This window comes from Bactrocera neohumeralis, chromosome 2 (assembly GCF_024586455.1).
Source record: "Bactrocera neohumeralis isolate Rockhampton chromosome 2, APGP_CSIRO_Bneo_wtdbg2-racon-allhic-juicebox.fasta_v2, whole genome shotgun sequence".
NCBI lineage: Eukaryota > Metazoa > Arthropoda > Insecta > Diptera > Tephritidae > Bactrocera > Bactrocera neohumeralis.
Window position 1 is genome coordinate 39,947,299 of NC_065919.1, and position 25,174 is coordinate 39,972,472.

The 25,174-nt window shown below is 33.9% G+C and overlaps 1 protein-coding gene across 6 annotated transcripts in view; it reads right to left on the bottom strand.

Annotated features, from left to right (window-relative positions):
* Window positions 1–2,382: 2,382 nt before the first annotated feature.
* The window catches only part of LOC126750980 (alpha-1,6-mannosyl-glycoprotein 2-beta-N-acetylglucosaminyltransferase), a 40,857-nt gene continuing 18,065 nt past the window's right edge, over window positions 2,383–25,174 (bottom strand). The window contains exons 2-13 of one of the 6 annotated variants that reach the window (XR_007665836.1): window positions 13,074–13,186; window positions 12,828–12,959; window positions 11,946–12,077; window positions 11,700–11,875; window positions 11,401–11,553; window positions 11,218–11,306; window positions 10,988–11,160; window positions 10,761–10,921; window positions 10,059–10,403; window positions 5,559–5,773; window positions 3,044–5,453; window positions 2,383–3,013 (exon numbers count right to left, since the gene is read on the bottom strand). Coding sequence is in view for 5 of the 6 variants with exons in the window: in XM_050460865.1 (XP_050316822.1) it covers window positions 5,225–5,453; window positions 5,559–5,773; window positions 10,059–10,403; window positions 10,761–10,921; window positions 10,988–11,160; window positions 11,218–11,306; window positions 11,401–11,553; window positions 11,700–11,875; window positions 11,946–12,077; window positions 12,828–12,959; window positions 13,074–13,080 (1,812 nt within the window). In the remaining variant the exon portion in view is untranslated. Of the gene's footprint in view, window positions 5,454–5,558; window positions 5,774–8,099; window positions 8,157–10,058; window positions 10,404–10,760; window positions 10,922–10,987; window positions 11,161–11,217; window positions 11,307–11,400; window positions 11,554–11,699; window positions 11,876–11,945; window positions 12,078–12,827; window positions 12,960–13,073; window positions 13,187–25,174 lie in introns of all 6 variants that reach the window. The other 5 variants (XM_050460878.1, XM_050460886.1, XM_050460865.1 and 2 more) reach the window with 5 other exon arrangements.

Genomic DNA, 25,174 nt, shown 5'->3' on the forward strand with positions numbered 1-25,174 from the left:
ATGTGTTTCGTTTAATAATATTACAGAGGGGTTATATTTTTTAATTAAAATTTCAAGTTCAAAGTAGTTATTAATGTCTCCGTTAATATTCCATTGAGGAAAAGTTAACATAGAAAAATAAAGAAAATTAAAGTATATATGTGTGAAAAATGTAAGTTTTAATTGGAATTTAATATCTAGAATTACGTATCTATGGATACTTGGGTATGTGATTGTGGATGGCAGGAGGGTACAGGTGAAGTTGTGGAACGGGTTATAGTGGTAGGAGAAGCAGTTCTGGAAAGGGGTGAGAAGGATGGAGAAAGAGAATTGTATAGGGAAGAAACGGAGGGTGAAGGGGTTTCGGGGCAATCATCATGGATTGAGTCTATGTTGGTAGGGATGAATCATTATTTGTGTAGTTGTTGTGAGTTGTAGCTTTAATGTTGTCATTAGAATCATTAGTGTTTGAAGTTTTTTCGATGTTGACGTATTTTTTTGAGTAAGTATTGTTATTGGAAGCTGTTACATTAGCATAAGAGAATGGTGAGGGAGTAGAAGGCATTAGAGATTTGCATAAATTGATCGCTTCACGCATAGAACACTTGTGGATAGTTTTAATTTTAAGTATCTCTTTAGACTGGACAAATTTTGGACAGGCGTTAAGGGAAGAAGGGTGTTCACCATAGCAGTTAGCACATTTGACTCTAGAGCATTCAGTGGGAGGGGTATGATTTGGGGGTAGGTTGCAGATATCACAAGATGGGGTCTTATTACATCGCTTAGCAGTATGACCCAGCAACTGACAATTCTTGCAGCGCATGGGATTAGGATAGTAGGGACGAATATCGAGGGTATACCAGGCAACTTCAATACGACTAGGTAAAGTATATTTGTCAAAAGTTAATAATAAAGCACCAGTAGGTACACGATCACCATTGTTTATCTTGGTAAATTTATGAACATCGGATACTCCTTGATCTTTTAGACCATCAATTATTTCGTCATCAGCAAGCTGATAGATAAATGGAGCGTAAATTGTACCCTTTACTGAGTTCAGAGAGTTTTGAAGAGATATCTCAACAGCACCAGCTCCGGGAAGATGTTTGGTTTGTAAAAATTTGTCAGCGATTTTTTGGTTCTTGACCAAAAGAAGTAGGCTGCCGTCACGAAGCGATGTGATTTTGTTAATGCAATAGGTTTTCTGGCGTCCTGTGATTTGATTACGAGGTACTTGGGATCATCCTTCTTAGAAATAGGTAATTCCGGGAAGAATTCCAGCGTTGAATTTTCTGGCTTTTTCCTCTTGTTTTTAGGACCCGGGGATAATAGTGCAAACCTATTATCCCCCAGCCAGGGGGCATTGCGAAAGAATTTACGTTCTTACCCGATTAAAATGTGGATTTGACTTTATAATGAAAAGTATAAAAAACACGTGGAAAGTGTAACGAATTGAAGCTCAAAATGTCAAAGCTAGGTTAAATTGCGCGTACACCAAGTAACGAGAAGTTATGCACCGAGTACGTAAGTATATGTGCGCTCGATATGAAAAAATCAACCGTACACAACCACGAACAACGAACGAATGAGTAATTTTTCTAATTGTAATGATTGTATCCAAACGCTGCATTGTTATAAATAATAACACTACACCACAAATATGTTTTTTAGTAAAGGTGGTGGATTGACCCCTACTTCCTATTGACCTAAATACAATAAATCCTACATGTTAAAACATTTTTACTATCATTTTCGGTTTTACCAACCCAAAATTAGCAAGAAACAGCATGAGAACGTCTTTCATATTTTTTTGTGTATATTTAAAAAATTTAATTTCATCTTTTGGTAAGTAATTTGCAAATATGTATACAAATATTCATAATATAATATAAATATTTTAGAAAATGGAGTGTGAGGAAAAAATGGTTTTAGTATAGCCATTCGAAAAGAATATGTAGTATATGTATATATGTATATCGCTAATTATATTCCATTAGACTTCCGCAAATCCGATGTATCACATACACAAGTTCTAAAGAGCTCTAGTTTTTCCGGCCTTAGAAGCCTCATAGAAACTTTAACAAGAATCTCTGCTAATTAGCGTATGATCTGACCGTCAATCGATCTGCAGAAAATAAACTCAAACAAATAAAACACCGTTATTTGATTTTTATAATTTTAATTTTTGTTCGTTATCGATCTATTATAAGCAATACGTGGTTATTTGTACGTTTTTACGATTTAATAAACAAATTTTCATAACAATAATGGTAAAATGATAACAAATGTACAAGTTTGCTTACACTAATATAATATAGGTTATTATTTTAATTTCATGTATAGTAAAAAAATATTGCGTTAGTTTATGATCTCTAACAACTAAGTTGCGCCTTCGCTGCTCGCTTTAATCATTTAGTAGATAATAATTGATAAATACTTAAATTAACTATTTTATGCTACATTAATAAATTAGTGTCTGTTTGTTTTGATCGTTTTCGTTTCTATGCGCACACCCTAATGAAGAGATGTTGACTAGTCAAAACCGATGTCCTAAATTGAATTCAAAAATTTGGTGACTGAGTTTGTTGAAAGGAACTTCCGCTTAGTGCAAGAAAATATTCTACTTAGGTACACACACATGCATATATAATTCAAAATAAGTAAGCAATAAGAGTACTCCGGGGATTGTTCAGTGAAAATGTGCATTTTTTTGCGAACATGTTTTATTCAAAACGTAAACGTGATGTTTTATATCTGGACGGAAACTTAATTTATAATGTGAGTTTTTGCATTACAATTTTTTGTGTATGTATATGTCTAGTCAAATCCTTAAAACCTTCTATTGCCTATAGCTAATTTATGAGAATAAGATGGGTTTGGCTTAATTTTATTGGTTTCTTCACTCTTATTTATTCGTTATGCTTATTGGTATATATTAATTTATGTATACATAAATGACTAGACTTTTTTCAGTGCCACTATTTCGCATTTTCTTATGTTGTACCTAACCTCTATTTTGCCTCAGAACTGGGAACTTTACTAAATTTATTGGCTGCCATCATACGAACGCACAAAAGCATTTGTGAATGTTTATAAACCAGTTAAATATTTATTATTAGTAATGTACAAAGTGTATATATATAAAATATATATATATGTTTATGCACCTTTAAATTCTAGATATTTGTCTTGTGTGGATAAAAACATACATATATTATTGCCATTTTAATTAATAACAGTTTTTGGTGGGTCTCTAGAGACCAAAAGAGCTTCACTAATCATATAAGTTAATTCGTTTGGAATTTCGTAGTATTAGGTTATATTTACCATAGCTACACGTCATACATATTTGGTTATTATTTAATCTACTGATATATTTTTGAACAAACGACAGAGTATGCCGTACATATGTTAGGTGAGCTTATAGTATTACTCCTGCTACAGTAAAAAACAAATGTCATTCATAAATATGTATGTAGGATGTATGTAAAAACGTATGACTATACATTTCGTAGAGGTTAGCTAATCTTGGAAGCAGATGTGACCGAAATTTAAAAATCAAATTTCCAGCAACAACTATAATATCTACTAAAAATATGTTTACGCTATGTATTAAAGTAAATTATAAAGCAAAATAATGTTTTTTTATGTTAGCACCGCTGCCCAAAGAAATTGTGATAAGTAGATAATATTATTTTATGGACATATGTATATTAATTTTTTATTTCAGAACACTCCAGAATCGTAGATAGTCACACTAAAATTGCTGGCTTATGAGACTTTAGTCTGATTCAGAAGCGATTTCAACAAAAGGCCTTGAATCAAGATATGGCGTAGTTCATCGAAAATTCATCAAACACTCCAGAATGTTAATTAATATATATATATATATTGACTCTATATTGTTTTTAGTCTAGTAATACATTTACATACATCGAAATCATATCACTCATTTTATATTGCACGAAAGTGTTTAAAAAATTTGAGTAAATACAACTCTGTATGTTTTGCACCGAGAAGTTGAAAGATGAAAAGATCAAACTGAATGGCTAATAAGTTGTTGCTAGATATTGTTAAACATTTACAAAAAGTAGTTCATTATTAAACAAAAATCATTAGTTCCTTAGTACGAACTATGTTGGAATATTACAAACAATTTGTAGAATAACCTTCTGCTCAAAAAACCTAAAACCCACATTTTTAGTTACAAATGCATTTCATTAAAAGTGAGATAAGTGAAATATAACATAAACATAAAAATAAATGCAATTAAAAAAGCTAAAAACGAAAACAATATTAGTAAAACAAAATAAAATAGAACTAAATAATTGTTTAATAGTACATTTTTATTAGTAAAACAAAACAAAAATTCCAGAATGACAGGTAGATTTAAAAAATGCGTATTTATAAAGTAGTTTAACGGTTTTTGTGATTGAAGGGCATGAGAATTGTTTTTTTTTTATATATTTTCTATACTAATATTCAATTGTTCTTCCAAAAAAAGAAAATAAATAACAACAATAAACAAATAATCTAGTAAACGAATGCATAAAAGCTTAAAATCATTATAATTCTGCTTCTTTAACTCCAATTTTTTTTATTTAAAAAGCTACACGATATTAGCGACATATTCATTAAGAAAAAAAAAATAAAAGTGTTTAGAAATTAAGCGAAAGGGGAAAAATATATATATCGGATATATGGACATGTCTCCCATAATAAATGTTATAGAAACTTAAACAGCTATAACCAAAATAAAATTTTAGATCTGTGCGACTGCAGAAATGGAAAAAAATTATTTATATTAATCAGAAAGTATGGCGTTTAAATAATCATTCTACATATTTAAAATTTCGTAATATTTCTCAACTAAAGGTATTTAAACAATAAAAAAAGTTACTTTTATGCATGGCACCTACTAGAAGTGTGAAATGATAAAAACTGTTATTGCCATCGTATTGATAATAAAATTAATGAGATTTTTTGAAGTCGTGAATAAAGTTAACATTACAGCTAGATATGTGAATATTGCTACGAAAAAGGAAAACCTAACCTTCAAATTAGTTTAGTTCTCTTACAGTGGTCCGAAAAACTGTTCTAGATATAATCTAATTAGTTAAAAAGTCTCTAATTTACTACCCGTTCCAAACGGTATAATTTTTGGTGATTCTTTGCGATTATTTTGTGTATATGTTTGTGTATAAATTTTGCTAATTCTGCGTTTTTCTGGTTATTTGGTTTGAATTCAACTTTCATGCATTGATTTAGTCATGTTCATACATAACTGGTGATCCCGACGATCGCCCCAACCGCCGTTACCTTTTCGCAATTTGGTTTTCTTCACTAAACTCGCCGCTGTCAGCGATAAGCTGCGTGGGAAAAGCTGTTTGGACTTACGAGCTATACGTAAGACTTGTTGCACCTTCGCTATCACTTGATTGGACTCACAATTCTTCTTCTTGTGATGGACACCGCTGCAAGTGAAAATACAAATGGAGATTTTTAATTGGTGCAGGAAATGTGCGATATATGAATGTTTTTTTTTATATTAAACTTATTTTTATTAAACAACCGCCTACCATTCGCCAATATGGAAGACTCTGGGACCTTTGACGATCATCGCGTGCAGTTTCTTCTGCAAACACTGCTGGGAGACATAATGCAGCGACCAGTCCCAATTGTAGTCATCATAAAAACAGAAATGTTGCGCACACTTTCGTATGGTCGACCAAGTGCTGCGATTGAAAGCGAAACCCATGTTGTGCTTACTGCTTATCCAGGGCATCACTTCGACCTTCGTGAAGAGACAAAAATAAAAACAGCTCAGATTATTATTCAAAATAGTTGTACGATAGGAGAAGCGTAACTTTCTAGGTGTGTAGGCCTATATAGCATCGGGTATGTATGTACAGGTATTTACTTAATGTCTTTCAATTACATACATATGTATATATTTTGAACGAAGCTTTAACTAATTACGATGGAATTGGATGCAAAGTTTATATAAATAAGAATGCAAAAGAGGTGAATCATGCAGCCTTAAAGCTTAAATCTTACATCACATCAGTTTGTGATTCACGATGAAAAAGGAGACATTAATAAAAAAATACTTAGGAAATATATATTTACAACGTTCTGTTTTATTATGTTATTTAATTTTTCGGACTTTTAATTTATTTAATACGAAGAAATTTTCAATAGAGGTAACATATTTGCGTTACAATATTCACGTTTCTCCAAATTTTCCGAATAAAAACTGATTTGGGAGTGACTAGAATCCATTCATAATATCTTCTATGAATTCACACAAGCGGTTACGTAACCGGGATAGACTCAGTAACACTTCAACGTATTTTGGGTACCTTTTCTTTTGTTACAACAAAATAACCAGGTTTGGTTTTAGTCAGATAAATTTCCCATAAAAGTATTTAAAATCGCTAAAAATCTCATTTGCAAAAAGTTTATTAATTTTATTCAGGATAAGTTCTCATGAAGACTTCATCATATGATAGAGAAATGTAGTATTGCCAACCTAGTTGAGATATCTCAATATAGTATGCCTAAATTCGAAATATAGTGGCTTGATTTACACGATTCTGTATATATTGTGATTACTCTAAGAAGTCCGAGAAGTCTGAATCAATCAAAGGAAAGGGCAAACTGTTTTAGTAGAAATTTGCTAGAGCGTAATGAACACTAAAACGACCAAACTGCAAAGCCGATGGTAAAGAGTTATACTTCTGCTAGAACTATGTGGATAAATATATATAGTTTATGTTCTGTTTTGCTGACTAGTGGGCGTGCTATCATGAAAATAAGAAGCCTTGTGTACACCTTGCTCATTTGCTGACATACAAAAATAATCAAGACGCGGTCATAGCTATACATACATCGTCATATTCATATCAAGCTATTCAGATAATAATCGGTTCCCCTGGGTTTAACATTTCTTCGGTAAAATATAAGTCATATAAATATATATAAAAGGTATTAAGTTATAAAATAATTGAATTTATTTTAATTATATGCGTAGTGATATACTATAGTATTTTTTCATTGGGGGTGTTTTCTACTTGGCGGGTTCTAAACCCAGCGCACAATACTGGAGAGGGGATATTTCGCCTTCTCACTTTAGCTCGACTTCAAACGGATGATTTTTTGGCTATTCAGAGGACACTTATGACATATGACATATGTAAACTGACGTTGAACAATATCAAAAGCTCCGTCAGGGTCAGGAAGGACCGCTCCGAGCAGTTCGATACCAAATGCGGTGTCAGACTAGGTGACTACCCACCGTGCGACTTCTTCATTCTACTCATGGAGAAAATTCGATACGAGCCGAAGTTGTGAATAAAGAAGGTACAATCTTCTATAAGAGTGTACAGCTGCTGGCGTACGCTGATGACATTGATATCATTAGCCTCAATAACAGCGCTGTTAGTTCTGCTTTCTCCAGACTGGATAAGGAAGGAAAACAAACAGTCGTCGTACTCGCGACTAGGCTCGCATATCACTGTATATAGTGATAACATGAAGTCGTAGATAATTTCAATTATCTTGGAACCAGTATTAACACCAAATGTCAATCTTGAAATCCAACACAGAATAACTCTCGCCAACAGCTGCTTATTCGGACTGAGTAGGAAACTCAGAAGTTGAGACCTCTCTGGATGAACAAAAACAAAACTCTATAAGTCACTCATCATCCCCGTCTTGCTATATGGTGCAGAAGTATGGACGAAGCATAGGAAGAGGAAGACCTTCAATCTGTTGGAAAGACTAGGGGAAGAAGATCTTGGCTACACTTGGAATCTCCAGAGCATACTCTTTAGATATTTTTAATACATTTTATCGAGTTTTTGATTCGACGCCTTGTAGCAAATGAACGATATACACTTAAAAATTACTGATTGTAAGGCTACACAGAACCAGAACAAGGTTAACAAGTAGTAATAAGTATCTAGCAAATATGCTGACTATATGAGTAGTTTACTTATCAACTCTTTCGAAAACTATGTACAGTGAAGTCTGCAAACTAAAGATTATATTATATTAAATTTAGCTTTGGCTAGAGCAAGCTCGGTACTTGTAAGTATAAAATACGAATTATTAGATACCTCACGGAACCTATTTTGTGTTGGTGGTTTTGACATATGAGACATTCGGTAAACAATCTAAACAATTAAAGTACATAAAAATATATTAACATATGCATATGCCTGTTGCACATTTTCATTTTATTAGATAAATTACAAGCAAGTATTAAACACACCAATAAACATTAACACACATAAAAATTAGAAAACTCGCAGGAAAGATTTCTATCATAATTACTAAGGCAAAAGCGTTTGATGAATGAGATTGAATTCAGCAGTAAATGATAGGGTATATAAAGTAGAATAATAAAATAATAACAATAAAATGGGGTTTAATGATGGTATGATAAAGTGACATTATATACTAAGGGGTTCCGAAAACACAGCGTTGAGAATTATAGTTGAGTGAACTAATTTTTGTACGTAACAATATTTTTTTTAAAAAAGTGTAAAAATTTGTGATTTTATGATTTTACGATGCGTTATAACAACATACATATGTATATGTATGTACTTGTATATTAATATGCATGGATTTTGTAAGGTTATATATATACATATATGGGTTCTTAATCTTATTTTTAATTAGCACAACAATTAGCATTCGAGGTGATACATTGACTTTTCATTTGATTTTCAAAATTGAAAACATGATTCAGATATTCTATTTATTTGTATGTAAAGAGGATCTCTCTCTATCTTTTTATATATTTATTTATGTATATAATATATCTAATACGAGTATCTGTGTATATAAATATATCTAATAATATATGTACATATATAAACATAAATAAATGATCAATGTGATCAATGCTGAACTCTGTGCTAGTCCTTTAATTTTTTTCCTTTTTCGGCCAAGAAGCTGCTCATTTATCGAAACGGCTGATATTGGATCACCATAGCATATAGCTTTAATACAAACCGAACGATCAAAATGAAGTTGATATTTTTTAAGACAAACTATCTTTAAGAAACGTTGTATAGTTTATTGTTCAAGACAACACTGCCATCATATAACTGTGATTCAAACTGACAGGTAAGGTTTTTCTATGGAAAGCTTTATGAAAATTATCTTTACGAAATTTGTCCTAGATTATTGTCCAAGGCAGCGCTACAAACTTCCGATATATTGTTCAGATCGAACCACTATTATAGACGCCATTCAAAATGACTGATCAAAATCAAAATAACGATCTTCATATAATACATTGTTTATATCTTTAAGGTTATCTACATCAAACGTAGAAAAACGTTTTCTGTTTGATGTAAACCGTTGGCTACGTTTTCGGATCTAGTTCTGGTTACCTATAATTACTAAAAGAAACACAACTGTGAAGGTCGTATCAGAAGTAAAAATTGTTTGCATTCGTATGTAATTCCAAAATATTAATGACAAATGCGTAATATAACGCACAAAAATATTAGTTGTCAGTTGTCTATTCTTGTGTGTTAGGTGAGCTGACACATGCAGCCAACCGTTACAGTTTTTTTATTTGTGCTTCCTGGCTTCCTTCATATGTGTCATTTGGGTAAAAGGTCAAAATGAATGTCGTCGAAATATTAATGATGTCAATTAATATGACGTCAAGCAATCCAATACTCTTTAAATGCTAATTACAACGGCACTACAACCTAAAACATGACATATAGACAATATGACAATGTTGCGTGCAACTAACCAATAGAACTACATATAAAGAGACTGGTATAATTATTATAATATAACAGCGATTCAAATCTAAATAAACTGATAAGAAGACAATACGCAAGACAAGCTCGCATGCCACAAACTACAAATTATTTACACTAATAAACGTACAAATCAAAATAGAAATGAATGCAGTACGAATATTAAATTACAAACGAGCAATATCGATTACTGAAATAAGTAATAGTAGACAATAAATAAATGAACGGAGTTACACATGCGAGTACATAGCTAGGTTAATTTGTAGCTATTTTTATTAGCTTAACTACCTTCTGATAGATAGAATATAGTGATGGTAGCACGTGATAACTCCACGATTGCTGTGCGGCGCTTTTATCTGTTGTGGTTGTGGTGGAAGTGGTTATGGTATTATGGTTGTTAGTGATGTGTGCGTTGGTGTTGGTGGCTGTATCACCCACATACACTTTGTCTTTATTATTTTCGTTAAAATACTTTTTATTAAAACTATTCGCAGCTGAGGTGGACGATGACGATGACGATGCGTGCGATGACATTTGCAGTGAATTTCTATTTTTATTGCGATTATATCCTAATAAATTGCTGGAAGTGAGCAGCGAGGAAGCATATTGGCTGCTAGGGGATTTCTTATTAGTCTGTCGCCATGAAAGAACATTACCACAATTTAAATGGTTCAGTAAATAAAAATAAACAAATTAATTGGGACAATTTTGTAGCGTAGTGATGTGAAGGAAGTTCAAACGAAAATATGTTTGTAACAGTAAAAAAAGAGAGAAAGAGAGAGAAATAGGTTAATGAGCACAAAAGCAGTTCGAAAGCATTGATTTATAGCGTTCTCTTGTTTTTATTATGTTAATATCTAAATAGTCTTTGGCAAAAATCATTGTTAAGCACCCTTGTGATATACAAAATAAACTTCAGCTGTTAGAAATTATCACTTTTTCAAAATAGTTTGATTATATAATATATGTATGTATATATATGAGACTTACTTTGCTGTTGTAGGTGTAGTAATTGAATGTTTTTAAATATGTGCCCAATGAGAGTATATCGCACTGCGGACACAGACTGCCGACCGACGATTGCATCATTTCGAGCAGATAAAGAAAATCTTCGGCTACATAATGATCTTCCTCTAGGAACAAAACCAGACCTGTAAACGTTTATACTTTTTATAAATTTGTTTATATTTTTTTGACAATATTAAAACACAACTGACCAGTATGATAACGGGTCACATCTAATTGATCGAACACACGATTCGCCTTCCACCACCAATGATGCTTGGTCTGCGTGAACTTCGCTTCCCTATAATGCCCGTATAGATCGGGATATAGCGCATTATTGCACTTACGTATTATAGCTCTATTTATGAAGAAGGTGATAATATTACTAAGAAAATAGCGTGGATATATAAAAATGTTAGTTTGTACAAATTTTGACACTCACTGATCCTTTTTCATATCCCGCGGACAATCGTTTGGATCGACGCCGGGAAACTCATTCGGATGTGTTTGTATTGAGTAAGGATAAAATATCTGTGAATATATAAATGTTAAATATTATTAAAAATATCTAATCCTTGATGGCCTTATGGCTTCTTGTTTTTATTTGATTGAAAAATTGTGTTACCTGTATCACTTTACAAAAGTCGATTGTTTGCACCAAATCATTGATGTCATCATCGTAATAGTCGTGGGAGAATATTAATAGAGTCTTGGAAATATCTTTAGCCTGCGCCAAACTAACGATCAAATGGCGTAAATAAGTTATACGTGTATGCACCTGAATTGAGAAAAATATGAATTTATTTAATTATATCTGCAGTAGTTTTTTTGCTTGATACATAGATGCACTAATCCATAATATACATAGTTTACTCTGAATATTCTAACACTTTACTTATATAAATATTTTTTAGTGATTTTTACCTGTACTACGATTATCACAGAATCATTTTGTAGGGGACCATAAGTGTCCTCATTTAAAACTATTTGCAGTTCATTGTATTTCGCGATTTGTTGCTTTATCTCCGTAATATTCGGCGGATGATAGTAATCCGTGTAGGAGCCGTTATACCTGCCACCACTGGTGCTATTGTGCTGCACTGTGATTTAAAAAATAAAGAATAAGGAAAATATATGTATGTATGAAGGCAAGTTTCTTTGTTAGCTTACTGTGAGCTGCGGCTGTTTGATTTCTCGATTTGGGCGTTAAGAACTTATGCAGCACAGAGGGCACCATGGAGAGCATCGCGTCGATTGAGTCATTTGTTGGTTCACCAATCATCGACATTTCACGAGAATCCGCTGGTGAGCGAAAATGTGAAAAATACGAAAGCAATTAGTATCTTAATTATCATTATAATTCATTTCGAATAATAAACAAATTCGTGTAGTTTATAAGTTTAACAAGGGGCGAATATGCTGAAATTTCGACAACATTTTACAAATTTTAAAACCGCATTTTTACTACGCAAAGTAATCATTCTGATAATTAATATAAAACCCTCTAATAGCAGTCAGAACTAATAGATTAACACTAGTCGCCTTACGTAATATGTAGACCCTATTCGCCTATAATCTTAAAAAGCCACCACTTTTTACCAATTGAGATTGCGTAGCCGTGCTGAGTAACCCCACGGTGTTGTTGATAAATGTAAAAGTGGTTCCTGTTCTCTCGGAAGAGTTACTCTTTCATTATAGCTTCACGATAAACATACGTATAGCTGACAATAACTACCTTTTAGCTCGGACTTGTGGTCAATACAGATGTTTTGAGAAACTTTGGATGTAAAGTCGTCAAGATTAATTTGAGATCACTTACAAATTTGAAATATACGTACATATTAACCGGAATTTTAAGAAATGTTGTTGGGTTGTGTGGACACATTGTCATATATATATGCATAAATATAAATTATTATTAATCAAAATAAAAAAAATAATATTTCTGCTGAAATATACGAACTACGAACGTCTTGCTTTTATTCCATGAAAATAATATAAATTCGTGTTTGTATAAAAAAGAAATCATTTATCCATAAACTAAGTACTTACTGTAATTAAAGACATGCAACTGCATTAGTACGAATACGATTAGCGCTACACCGATAATTACGCGTATGTAATAAGTGTTCCTTTTTCGATGCATCAGCCCCGTGTTGGGCAACGGAAGGGGTATTTTGCGAACTACATATTTGATTGAATGGGCGAAAGAAATCAATTATAAAACGCTTCTTTAGCCATCAAGGTCAAATATCTAATGACTCAAAGTGAATCAAAAAATCTCAAGAAATAACTTACCCCTCATTTTTGATAGCGCAGCAACGGTCTTTGCGTTTGCTGATGTTTCGATGGTGGTTAATTACACTTCAACAATAAATTCGTAGAATGTTTAGTAATCAGAGTCCTCATGTCTGTAAAAAAGGGGGAAAAATTATAAATTATATTAATAGTAACGTTCTGAACACCTTTTGAAGCAAGGCATGCGGTAATAAGAACTTTCAAACAGTTGTCAAAACCTCTGAATTTCCCGCTCCTATGTACGAGTGTACTATCCTAGGCACGTTAAAGTCTGGTAATACGACACAGAATAGCAAGAAGGTGAGAAATGGATTGAAAAAAATTAATTATTTACTCATATTTTTTTATTTCTTGCTTCTCTTTCTAACTTCGCTTCGTGGCGCACTGTTGAAACAAGTGCTTTTATAATTGCTTGCGCAAAATATTTGAGCTCAAATTTATTTAATTTAGAAATGAGAATAACAAAACTCGTGTCATACTACCTAGAAGCAATGTAACAAATAATTTCAAGGTCTGTTTGTTTAAGGTTACAGGCCGACATTTCTTCATTCATAGATATTTTTATATCCTGAACAGGGTATATTAAATTCGCTACGAACTTTGTAACACTAAGAAAGAAAGATGACCTGAATCGATTTAGCGATTTCCGTCTATCTGTCCAGCTGCCCGTCCGCCTGTCAGTATATACGCGAACTATTCCCTCGATTAAGAAATCCATTTGAATTTTGCATCCATCCTCTTCTCTCCACGAAAATGTTGGCCGAACCGCCGATACTGTATCATTATAACATATATTTTCCATACAATCTGAACAATCAAAATTCTGTCTTTGAGTAGACAACCTCAGTGAATTTGTTCGTGAGCTCTTGGCCAAAATTCAACGATGTCCCAATCTCCATATGCGCCAGACATAACATAATTTCGGAATACTACAATCTTCGAACATAATTCAACTTTATATAGATATGGTACATATGTACATATGTATGTATATACATCAAAGGTTGTGTTGTTAGCACAAAAATAATACAATGTCATAAATGTTTTTACTCTTGACGTCAAAATAAGCTGTTCTGAATTATTTTTATACTCTCGCAACAAAGTTGGTAAGGAGAGTATTATAGTTTTGTTCACATAACGGTTGTTTGTAAGTCCTAAAACTAAAAGAGTCAGATATAGGGTTATATATACCAAAGTGATCAGGGTGACGAGTAGAGTTGAAACCCGGATGTCTGTCTGTCCGTCCGTCCGTCTGTCCGTCCGTCCGTCCGTGCAAGCTGTAACTTGAGTAAAAATTGAGGTATGAAACTTGGTACACGTATTTATTGGCTCCATAAGAAGGTTAAGTTTGAAGATGGGCAAAATCGGCCCACTGCCACGCCCACAAAATGGCGGAAACCGAAAACCTATAAAGTGTCATAACTAAGCCATAAATAAAGATATTAAAGTGAAATTTGGCACAAAGGATCGCATTAGGGAGGGGCATATTTAGACGTAATTTTTTTGGAAAAGTGGGCGTGGCCCCGCCCCCTACTAAGTTTTTTGTATATATCTCGGAAACTACTATAACTATATCAACCAAACTCTATAGAGTCGTTTCCTTCAGGCATTACCGTATACAGTTCAAAAATGGAAGAAATCGGATAATAACCTCGCCCACCTCCCATACAAAGGTTATGTTGAAAATCACTAAAAGTGCGTTAACGGACTAACAAAAAACGTCAGAAACACTAAATTTTACGGAAGAAGTGGCAGAAGGAAGCTGCACCCAGCCTTTTTTTAAAAATTGAAAATGGGCGTGGCGTCGCCCACTTATGGACCAAGAACCATATCTCAGGAACTACTCAACCGATTTCAATGAAATTCGGTATGTAATATTTTCTTAACACCCTGATGACATGTACAAAATATGGGTAAAATCGGTTCACAACCACGCCTTCTTCCAATATAACGCTATTATGAATTCCATCTGATGCCTTCTCTGTATAATATGTGCATTAGGAACCAATGATGATAACGGAATAAAACTTTACACAAATACGGTATTTGAAAAATATGTAAATGACTGATAATGAAATCTTGATTATTACTTTATCGTGCGAGAGTATAAAATGTTCGGTGACACCCGAACTTAGCCCTTCCTTACTTGTTCTAATAATGATTCAATTCTTTAAGTTGTAAGAGGACTAGGTCAAAATAGCTGAACTGAATTTCAAAATAAAAAATAAGAAAAAACGTTAACTTCAACTGCACCGCTTCACATATGCAGAATTCGATTTTGGTCGGAAAGTGCACTAGATGCATTAGGCAATAATTTATGCCAAACTTCATGAAGAAATCCGACAGACAGGCGGACATGGCTAAATCGGTAGGAGTTCTTATAATATTTGCGTTAGGCGCTATTTCTTGTACCTTTAGTGGCTTAGGAGATACGTACATTAAACTTATTATAGGGCTAGGCCATGCACCTTGCTACCGTCATCCATTGCCAAATTAGAATTAGTTTTATATCTTAATTTAGTGCTTAGTTATGACACTTTCTTTGTTTTTGCCAAGGAATACGAGAACCAAGTTTAATCACGATATCTCGAATTTTACTCAAGTTACTGCTTGCACGAACGGACAGACTGATCATTATGTACATATATAAATTTATTTCGATTAGTAGAAAAGTATAAAAACTACTAAGACCACGATAAATTAATAACTAAATACGCTAGAGACATAAATTTTTATTCACGAGATGGTGAGAGGGCTTTACGGAAGCAGAGTTCCAAATTGGACAATAGGCATGGCACTGTCAACTTTTAGGTAAAATCACATACCTCGGGACCTGCTCGACTGATCTCAAATTGACCTTCATATTACAGTGTGAAAATGGGAGAAATCGGATTACATTATTCCATTTTATTATTTCACTTTTCAGTATACAAATCAAGAAGTAATTAATGCAACATAATAAAACTTTGCGCGAATAGTCCCTTTGAAGTATGCCATCTTATCACCAAAAAATTTTCAAATCGTACAAAAACTGTTCAAGACCTTAGGTACCGCATATCTGGACCTCAGTACCTTTGGCTGACTTGAATTGAAATCCAGAGAGAATTTTCTCCTTACAATAGTATGTCTGTGTGTTACGAATGGTTTGAATGCGGTCAATAGTTCCTTTAGTCCCATATACCTAATATAAAGATTTTCGAAATTCCGGGTGACTTTATACCGCATATATCTGCCAATATGTGAGCTATTAATGAAAATGAGAGAGCGTGATTTACTCATAACAGTGTATCTTTGTGCATTAAATGGATCTTATTGGGCAAAAACTTTACCCAGTCCCCATATAACTAATATCAGAATTTTTAAAAATTATGGTGACTTCATGAAACCCTAGTATCCTTTTATTAGTCTGTGGCATGTTAATTGTATGTATGGTAGTAGTATTGGCAAGAATAGATCAAATCAAGTCAATACTATCCCCAACTCTCATGTACTACCTGTAATGATTTTCCTTAGAACAACGAAAGTGTTTGCCGAATATGTCAGGTAATGAGAATTAATTATATATAAAATTGTCTCAAAATATAGTCTCGAGTATACCTCAGCAATGATCAAATTAATACAACCAGCCCTTGCCTTTCTTTGCCCGCAATAAAACCATTAAGGTTGGTCAAAATGTGTGATATTTTAATGAAACTAAATGGACAAGCGTTCTAAAATTGTGTAGTTATGCCAGCACATGAAAAAATTTCCCGGGCTTTGATTTTTGTAAGTTGCAAGAGTATGAAACGTTCGTTTACCCCCGAACTTGACCTCTCATTACTTTTTTATATATTTTGAATGGTTCCAAAATTTCCTTCTGAATGTTACAAACCACGTGATTATTTTAATATAACCTGTTCTGGGTTTAAGAAACTCTGCAAAGGTATCAAAAGCATGATCGGATATTTTAATGCTCGTACCATGGATTGTGCTGGAATGCATATTTTCTCAAGCGATGAGCCTAGCACTTAAAGTAAAGTAAAGTACGATGTTGAAAGGCGAATATAACAGAAATTAGAATTGCAACGATATGCACACATATGTATTTTTAAATTGGGATATTTTGGTGTGTTCCCTTAGCTGAGTTTGCTGACTTTTTAAGTTGCAATAATTGCACATCAGAGAATTTCTCAAGAATCCGATCCATAAGTATTAAAATAAAAATATTAAAAAACTAAATAGAAGAGATAAGAAGTATAACCTGCAGTTATTAACAACGAAATAAGTAAAAAAGAATTTATATATTTTCTGCCTAACTGTTCTGATGATAATGCGTTTTCTATTTTAAATTGATAAATTACTAGTGTCCTTTCTCCTTCTTTATTGGCGTAGACACCGCTTACGCGACTATAGCCGAGTTAACAACAGCGCGCCAGTCGTGTCTTCTTTTCGCTATGTGGCGCCAATTGGAGATTCCTAGCAAAGTAAGGTCCTTCTCCACCTGGTCCTTCCAATGGAGTGGAGATCCTCATCTTCCTCTGCTTCCCCCGGCGGGTCTCTCATCCGAGGCAGTTGATATCCTTTCATTGGGGGCGTTTTTTACGTGGCGGGTCCCACACCCAAACGGATGTTCTTAGGCTACCCAGAGGATACTTGGTCTGAAACCGGAAGACGTGAGCTGCTTGAGCCATATGTAAAAGAATCGTTTCTGGCCACACCCAAGTGAATGGCGATCAGAAAACTTTCCTCACTTGCGTGAACTTCTACACATTACTCCATCCTCCTAGTGTCCTTTACTACGGATTTTAATTTTTTTTGTTTACCATATTCCCACCATTTATTAATTGAGTAATTATACCCTGAACAGGGTATGTATATTAAGTTTGTCACGAAGTTTGTAACACCCAGAAGGAAGCGTCGGAGACCCTATAAAGTATATATATAAATGATCAGTATGTTGAGCTGAGTCGATTTAGCCATGTCCGTCTGTCTGTCTGTCCGTCTATCCGTCCGTCGGTCTGTATATACACGAACTAGTCCCTCAGTTTTTAAGATATCCTTTTGAAATTTTGCAAACGTCATTTTCTCTTCAAGAAGCTGCTTATTTGTCGGAACGGCCGATATCGGACCACTATAGCAAATAGCTACCATACAAACTGAACGATCGGAATCAAGTTCTTGTATGGAAAACTTTTGCATTTGACAAGATATATTTACGAAATTTGGTATAAATTATTTTCTAAGGCACCAATGCAATCTGTGAAGGGTATATTACCTTCGGTGCAGCCGAAGTGAACGTTTTTTCTTGTTTTAATTTATCTATGTACATATGTACATACATATGTATATAAATAAAAATGAATCGTCAAACTGTATGTACGCGCATAACTCAATAACGCCTGGACCAATTTGGCCAATTCTTTTTCTTAAATGTTCGTTGAAGTGCAAGGTGGTTTTTACGGCGAGAAAAATTCGAATAATTTCCGGAAGACCCCTAAAAACAGCCCTTTTCTTTTCCCCATACAAACGAATAAATGTTTGTTTGTTAGTAACGCTAAGAGAACGGCTGAAATAATCTTGATGAAATTTTCAGAGGATGTTTGTTGTGGAAAGGTTTAGAAACAAAATACCTTATACTTTTCATGAGGAGAAGTCGGAAAATTGGACAATTCCAAAAAGTAACATTTTCCATACACATTTTTTTAAATTTTTGTTTGTTATGTTTTTCAATATCTTAATTTGTAAATTATTTGAATCGTTCAATTGCGGTCGCTTGCTTTTTTATTCCGACTATTCAAAGGAAAAATTATTGAAAATTATTCAGTGAAAACTTTACGTGTGTTTCACACAAAGAGGTCAATTGCAGATTGAAATTTGTTACGAAGCCACGAGGAGGTCGCGCTAATATTGGTCGTCGTTCTTTTTGCCATCAACGTATGGCAGCCCAAGGAAAGGCAAGAAGTACTCCCAAAATGCGATAACATACGTGCGGAATTATGGATCGCCGTCAATCAGCTAGCGATCGTAACGATATCACAGCACGACTTTTTAAACAATAACTGCGATGTTTGATGGTCTTTATCTTGAAGCAACCTATGGTATATAGGTGCTGTTAGATGCTGAATGTATTCTTTTGAGTAGCAAAAAAGAGGTTTGCCGCACGCACACATTCTTCTTTGGATGCGGATGGTGATAACACCAGATCTAATTGATGAAATCATTTCAGCGGAAATTCCTGATTCAGAGATAGATCCAGAATTATACGAAGTGGTGAAAACCAATATGGTTCATGGACCTTGCGAAACTTACAATCCCACTATGGTTTGTATGTCTGACAATAAATGCACGAAACACTACTCATGTGCTTTTCTTTCGGAAGCGGAAATGGGAAATGATGGATATTCACTGTATCGGAGTCGCTCACCAGACGATAACGGCAGAACATTTACCTTTTAGAGGCGTGAATATCGACGTTAACAACACATCGAAGTTGACAACACATGGATCGTACCATATTCGCCACTTTTGTCTAATTCACATTCAAAACTCATGTCAATGTTGAATATTGTAGATTGGTGAAATCGATCAAATACCTTTGCAAGTACGTCACCAAAGAAAGCCACATAGCGGTTATTAGCCTTGAATGATATGAGATCAGCAGTATCAAATGGGTCGATATGTGAACTGCAATAAAGCGCTTTGTAGGATATTTACTTTTGCAATTCATGAAAGTTTTCCGACTGTTGTGCGTCTCGCGGTTCAACTTCATTTAAGTCATTGCGTATTGTGAATGGTACAGTGTGTGCAACTTTTTGAGAAGCATGCCAGCAGTTGCATTTGCTGGAACATGATAATCACTGGAAACAGACGAAGGACAATGCGGTAGTTACTTCGCATGCCACTGAAGTTCGCATACTTTTCGCGAAGATCATTTCGACATATCAGCCTTCAAATTCGCGTTAATTATGGGATACGAAAAAATGACATTGCCGATGACATTTTACATTGTATTCGTTGAGAATTGGAAATGGGCAAATTTCGGTTGATACTTCCAGTGGTTTGATATCAATTTCACCTCCCTTTTGTCAATTCACTTTAACGGAAGATGAACTCATCACGAAATGTTTATCCGAACATTGACCAAATTATCGTAACTGCAATTGCTTGAGTGCACGCGCATGTTACCGATGTTAATGACTTAAACTGGAAGATTCAAAGTCAAATTCCGGGAGGTTTGCGCTCATATAAATCGATCGATCGTCTTGACAATGAAGACGAAACCGTAAAGTATCCAGTGGAATTTCCAAATTCTTTGGAGAGGCTTGGTATGCCCCAGCATCATTTGCATCTCAAAGTTGGATCTGTCATTATTATGTTTCGCAATCATCATGCGCCGAAACTGTGAAATGGAACCCGACTGATTATGACGCAGTTATCGAATACTAGGGACATCCATTTCAGTTCAAACGTATACAATTTCCAGGGAAAATTGCCTTTGCGTTGACAATCAACAGGACACAAGGAAATCGGGAAATGTTATGTTTTTCACACGGCCAGATATACATACTTATGTATGTGGCGTGTTGACGAGTTGGAAATCTTCTCTGTATCTTTACGCACCAGAACAGAAATCAAAAAATTATGTTTATTAAGCTCCGCTACGTTAAAAAAAAATGAAGAAAAATCGAAAATAAATCATATTCGACACAATATAATTTCAACTTTTTTTCATTTCAAAACACATAATTTCACGCAGGACAACGGCTGCGGGGTCAGCTAGTTTTTTTATATAAAATTTATGTTATAAATTGACAGATTTTGTTGGATTTCCAATCATACCCAATGTGACCTAGACAATTAGTGTTTGACAGCTATTTAAAAAACTGTTTTGTTTGTGTCAACAATTGAATTCGGTTCGATTGAGTTATGTAAAAAGAACAAAAACATTGTAATTCTTCAGAGTTAAGCAGGAGTATTTTTCATTTGACTTCATGAACTAAAAGGTTTTTTAAACAAATTAATCGTCAAATAAATATTAATGAGACGATTAGTTAATTGTACGAATGGGAATGTAAGACTTTTTAAGGTTTTAGTTCATTTAGGGATTAATTGCCAAGTAAGAGCTGTGTTTGGAAATGATATGACGTGATCTTAAACTTTTAATATAATCTTAAAGTAATTTGAATTTAATTACAAATTATCTTGTGCTTCGTATTTAGAAATCGGTCAACGAAGTTGAAGTGCTATACGTTAAATGAAAATACAAATCAAAAAATTAATTAATTGCTGCAATACATAGCGGTATTTTGCACTAGACATTCAAATGAGCAAATTTTATTTTTAACTGTAAGTGTGTGTATGATACTCCACCCCTTTTATTAGCATCAATTTATAGGATGTATATAATTTTCACGCTTCCCGAATAATTATCTTTATATGAACATATACTATGTATACATACTATATATCTAAAATATACCTAAATGTTCTCGCTAATAATAGCCACACTTGAGTTAAATGATACTTAGCTCCTCAATATTTTATGACCGCTAATGGAATTGTCACGAGGTGAAGAATAATGTTCTAGTTAGTTAAATAGGAGTTTTCACATGAATACAAGTTGAGTACAGCCATATATTAAAATAAGTAAGGAAGAATGGAGATCGGGTGGAACAGAGCATATAGTACTTCTACAATATCTATGGAGTAAAGTTATGCAAAATATTTTGATAAATCTGTTACTTTTTATACTCTTGCAACATAAGACACATATTAAAGTTCATCTAACGGATGTTCTTAATTTCTAAAATTGGTGGGTATACTTGTATTCTGTATATTCATCTTTCGAGTTGATATATTGTAGTCTGTCCATTTGTCTATTTATAAGGGAACGCGGGTTGAAACCGAGACATCATGGTAATGGGTTGAGCTCATTTTTAGAAGAAATATAATATCTCAAAGAATGCTTAATGTGAAGCAGCCATTTTTATATTTGAGCCCCCATGTTGCTACTGAATATAAGTATGTACTAGTTTTGTTCACTTAACTGTTGTGTGCATCACCTAAAACTAACCGTAGTTATTACATATATATGCTTCACATATGTGACCATAAATTTGTTCTTTTTATAGAGTGTCAAAAAAAAAAAATTAATGTTGAAATTACAGTACTTGCCTGGGAAAAAACTTGTTTTAGGCTACTATTCCAAGCGATATGTTTCGAAAATGCTTTGCTAATATAATTTACAATAATGAAAACAAAAACATTCTCGTTCACACACTTCTTCACTGCACAAACTGTGACTCTCCGATTGTTGTCTTATTTCCTCTCTTTACAATATGTATTTGCAACAAGAACGGCGAGAGCAAGAAATTCCCAACTGACTTTCATGAGGATATGTTGACAATTGCCATATTTTGTGTTTTGGTTCATAGACGATACTATAACGTCTTTGCTTGGAAGAGTAATAATAGAGTAATAAAGAAATTGCATTCTTAGGGAAAAAGAATGATCGTCAAATGCTTCCCAACGCAATTCGCAAACGACTCGGACGTGAAAAAATCGACGAATAGTCTTCCAAATGTTGGTCGGGTATACATACATATATGAATATAATAATTTAGATACAGTAAGGCCCCGCTTAACTCGTAGTGTTCGTTCTATCAAACTAGTGCGCTATGCGAAACAACTTATGTAACCCCATAGGGGAAGAAAAATTGGTTAGGTATTACATTTAATATTTATGTAAAAAAACAATAAAACCAAGAAATTATTTAAAAAAAAAAATCAAAATAATATAAACGAATAAACTTTTAAAACCAGTAAAATTCTTAGTCAATCAGATCATTCAGTCTCTTTTGTGTTTCCAATTTTCTGCATTTTTTTCAAGAAGGCAAGTAATGTAGTTTGTGTTTTCATTCCGCGTTCTGTTAGAAATTGTTGATCAGTGAATAAAGCATCTATAACAATCCAGCCTTGCTTTAGACTCCAGTCAAAATTTGGATAATTTTTAACAAATTGGTCCATAAATTCGGTTATGACAGTCAAACTCTTTTACAAACGCCTTCGAAAGTTCCTTTTGCTCTTCTTCGAAATCACTACTGTCAATATTTTGTTTTCTTCTTGCTCAGCCTCATTCCAAGAGCTCATTATTAGAAAGACTTCGGGTGATCTCCGAGTTGAAATAAAATAGCGCTAAAGCGAAACAGCCTTAAGAGGGGCGTTACTGTATAAGCATTGTAAGATACTCACAGTAATCTCTTCAGTTTTTTTACAGAAATAAGAACATGCATATGTTAATATTTTTGATATTTGAGTTAGCGAGTGCTGTTAACATTAAGCGAGGTTTGCTAGTTTAAATGCATTTTCTTCTAGCTGGGTTTTTACGATTATTTCTGTGTTAACTGCTAAACATAAGTGTTAATGCGTTTTAAATGAACGACTGATACACAAATGCCAATATGCACATATTTTATTGAAGTGGCAGCATATTGACACGTTTTCAATTACTCACGAAGCGAACTATCTAGGTTAACTTCAAAAGTTTTGGAAATAAATCTTTTTACCCTCGAATATCAGTTTTTACATTTTTTTGCTTTTTCGATAGTTTGTATTTCCAAAAATATTCTGTGAAATTGACAAGATCGTATCTTGAATAGTTTTTGGATGGCAGCGTTCTAAAGAGCGACCGCTCGTAGGTAGAAGCATAAGTTAAACTTTAAACGCGTTTTTCTCGAAACGACGTTTTTAAAAATTGCTGACATCATAACTCAACGAGAAATTGACCTATCGACTTCAAACTGAGTAGTGTTGAATACATTTGCTTTACAATGACCTACGATCTTTTTTATTGGTTGAAAATTGTCAATTTGGCATTAAAAAACGACCATTTTTTACCTAAAAAAACAAATTTTTTTCAAACTTACGCCATTTTATTAATTTTTCAAAATTTATAGATCATTGTGTAGTAAATATCTCTAAGTTTATTAAAATTTTGGAATTTTTTTGTTTCAGCTACACATTCAGCCGGAATCATGTCACTTTTTTTTGGCTTCTCCGAAGATAGCACATAACTCCGCTATTTTTCAATATTTTTGTAAAGAAAAAACCTTAAAATATAGCTAAAAATATACCTTATTACGTCCAAAGAAGTTCGAAACATTCAATTGAGTACTTTCTTTTGAAAATATTCACGAAAACTACCTAATTTCTTATGCGTTATACTGGTATAGCCCCTTACCAAGTAAGAAAGGGCCAAATGTGCGTGTAATCGAAATTTGCAATGTACAAGGAACTGGACTAATACCTTAATAATGAAGCAAATAAGAAAAACACGCTCTTTTTTCCGTAAAATAACTCGCACATTGGTCGATATACATAAAAGGTATAAAAACAACTGGAAGTTCGAAATTTTTTCTATTAGGTATTGATCAGAGCTGGAGTGTTTTCGTCCATCCGGACAACATGACCTAGCCAGTGTAGCCGCTGTCTTTTAATTCGCTGAACTATGTCAATGTCGTCGTATATCTCGTACAGCTCATCGTTCCATCGAATGCGATATTCGCCATGGCCAACACGCAAAGGATCATAAATCTTTCGCAGAACCTTTCTCTCGAAAACTCGTAACGTCGACTCATCGGTTACTGTCATCGTCCAAGCCTCTGCACCATATAGCAGGACGGGAATTATGAGCGAGCATATTGCAACAATATTAAATAGCATAAATAGTTAGGCCGTATCGGGCGGACTAAACTTAAATGCTAGTAGGAGGGCACTAGTATTGCTCAATAGGAAACACACCCTTATTCTGTAAGCAACTGACCGCGTAGTAAGCCCTTACACTGGGGAAATCTTCTTATACCCATTGAGAAGATTTCCCCACTACTAGGCATAAATGGAAGAAGGGCCACACATCCCGACTATTAAAAATTAAAAGGAATGACATAAGAACTTTAGAGGAATGTTCTATGCAAATGAAAGGTCTTGATGATATTTCAGATATGGACTGATGGACATCGTCAGAAGCACGTGTTGGTTCAGAGGGGAGACAACAGAGTGCGAGGATATGAGCCTCCGAAAGGCCTAGGTACGTATACAGATATCTCGTCATTCAGATCATTTAT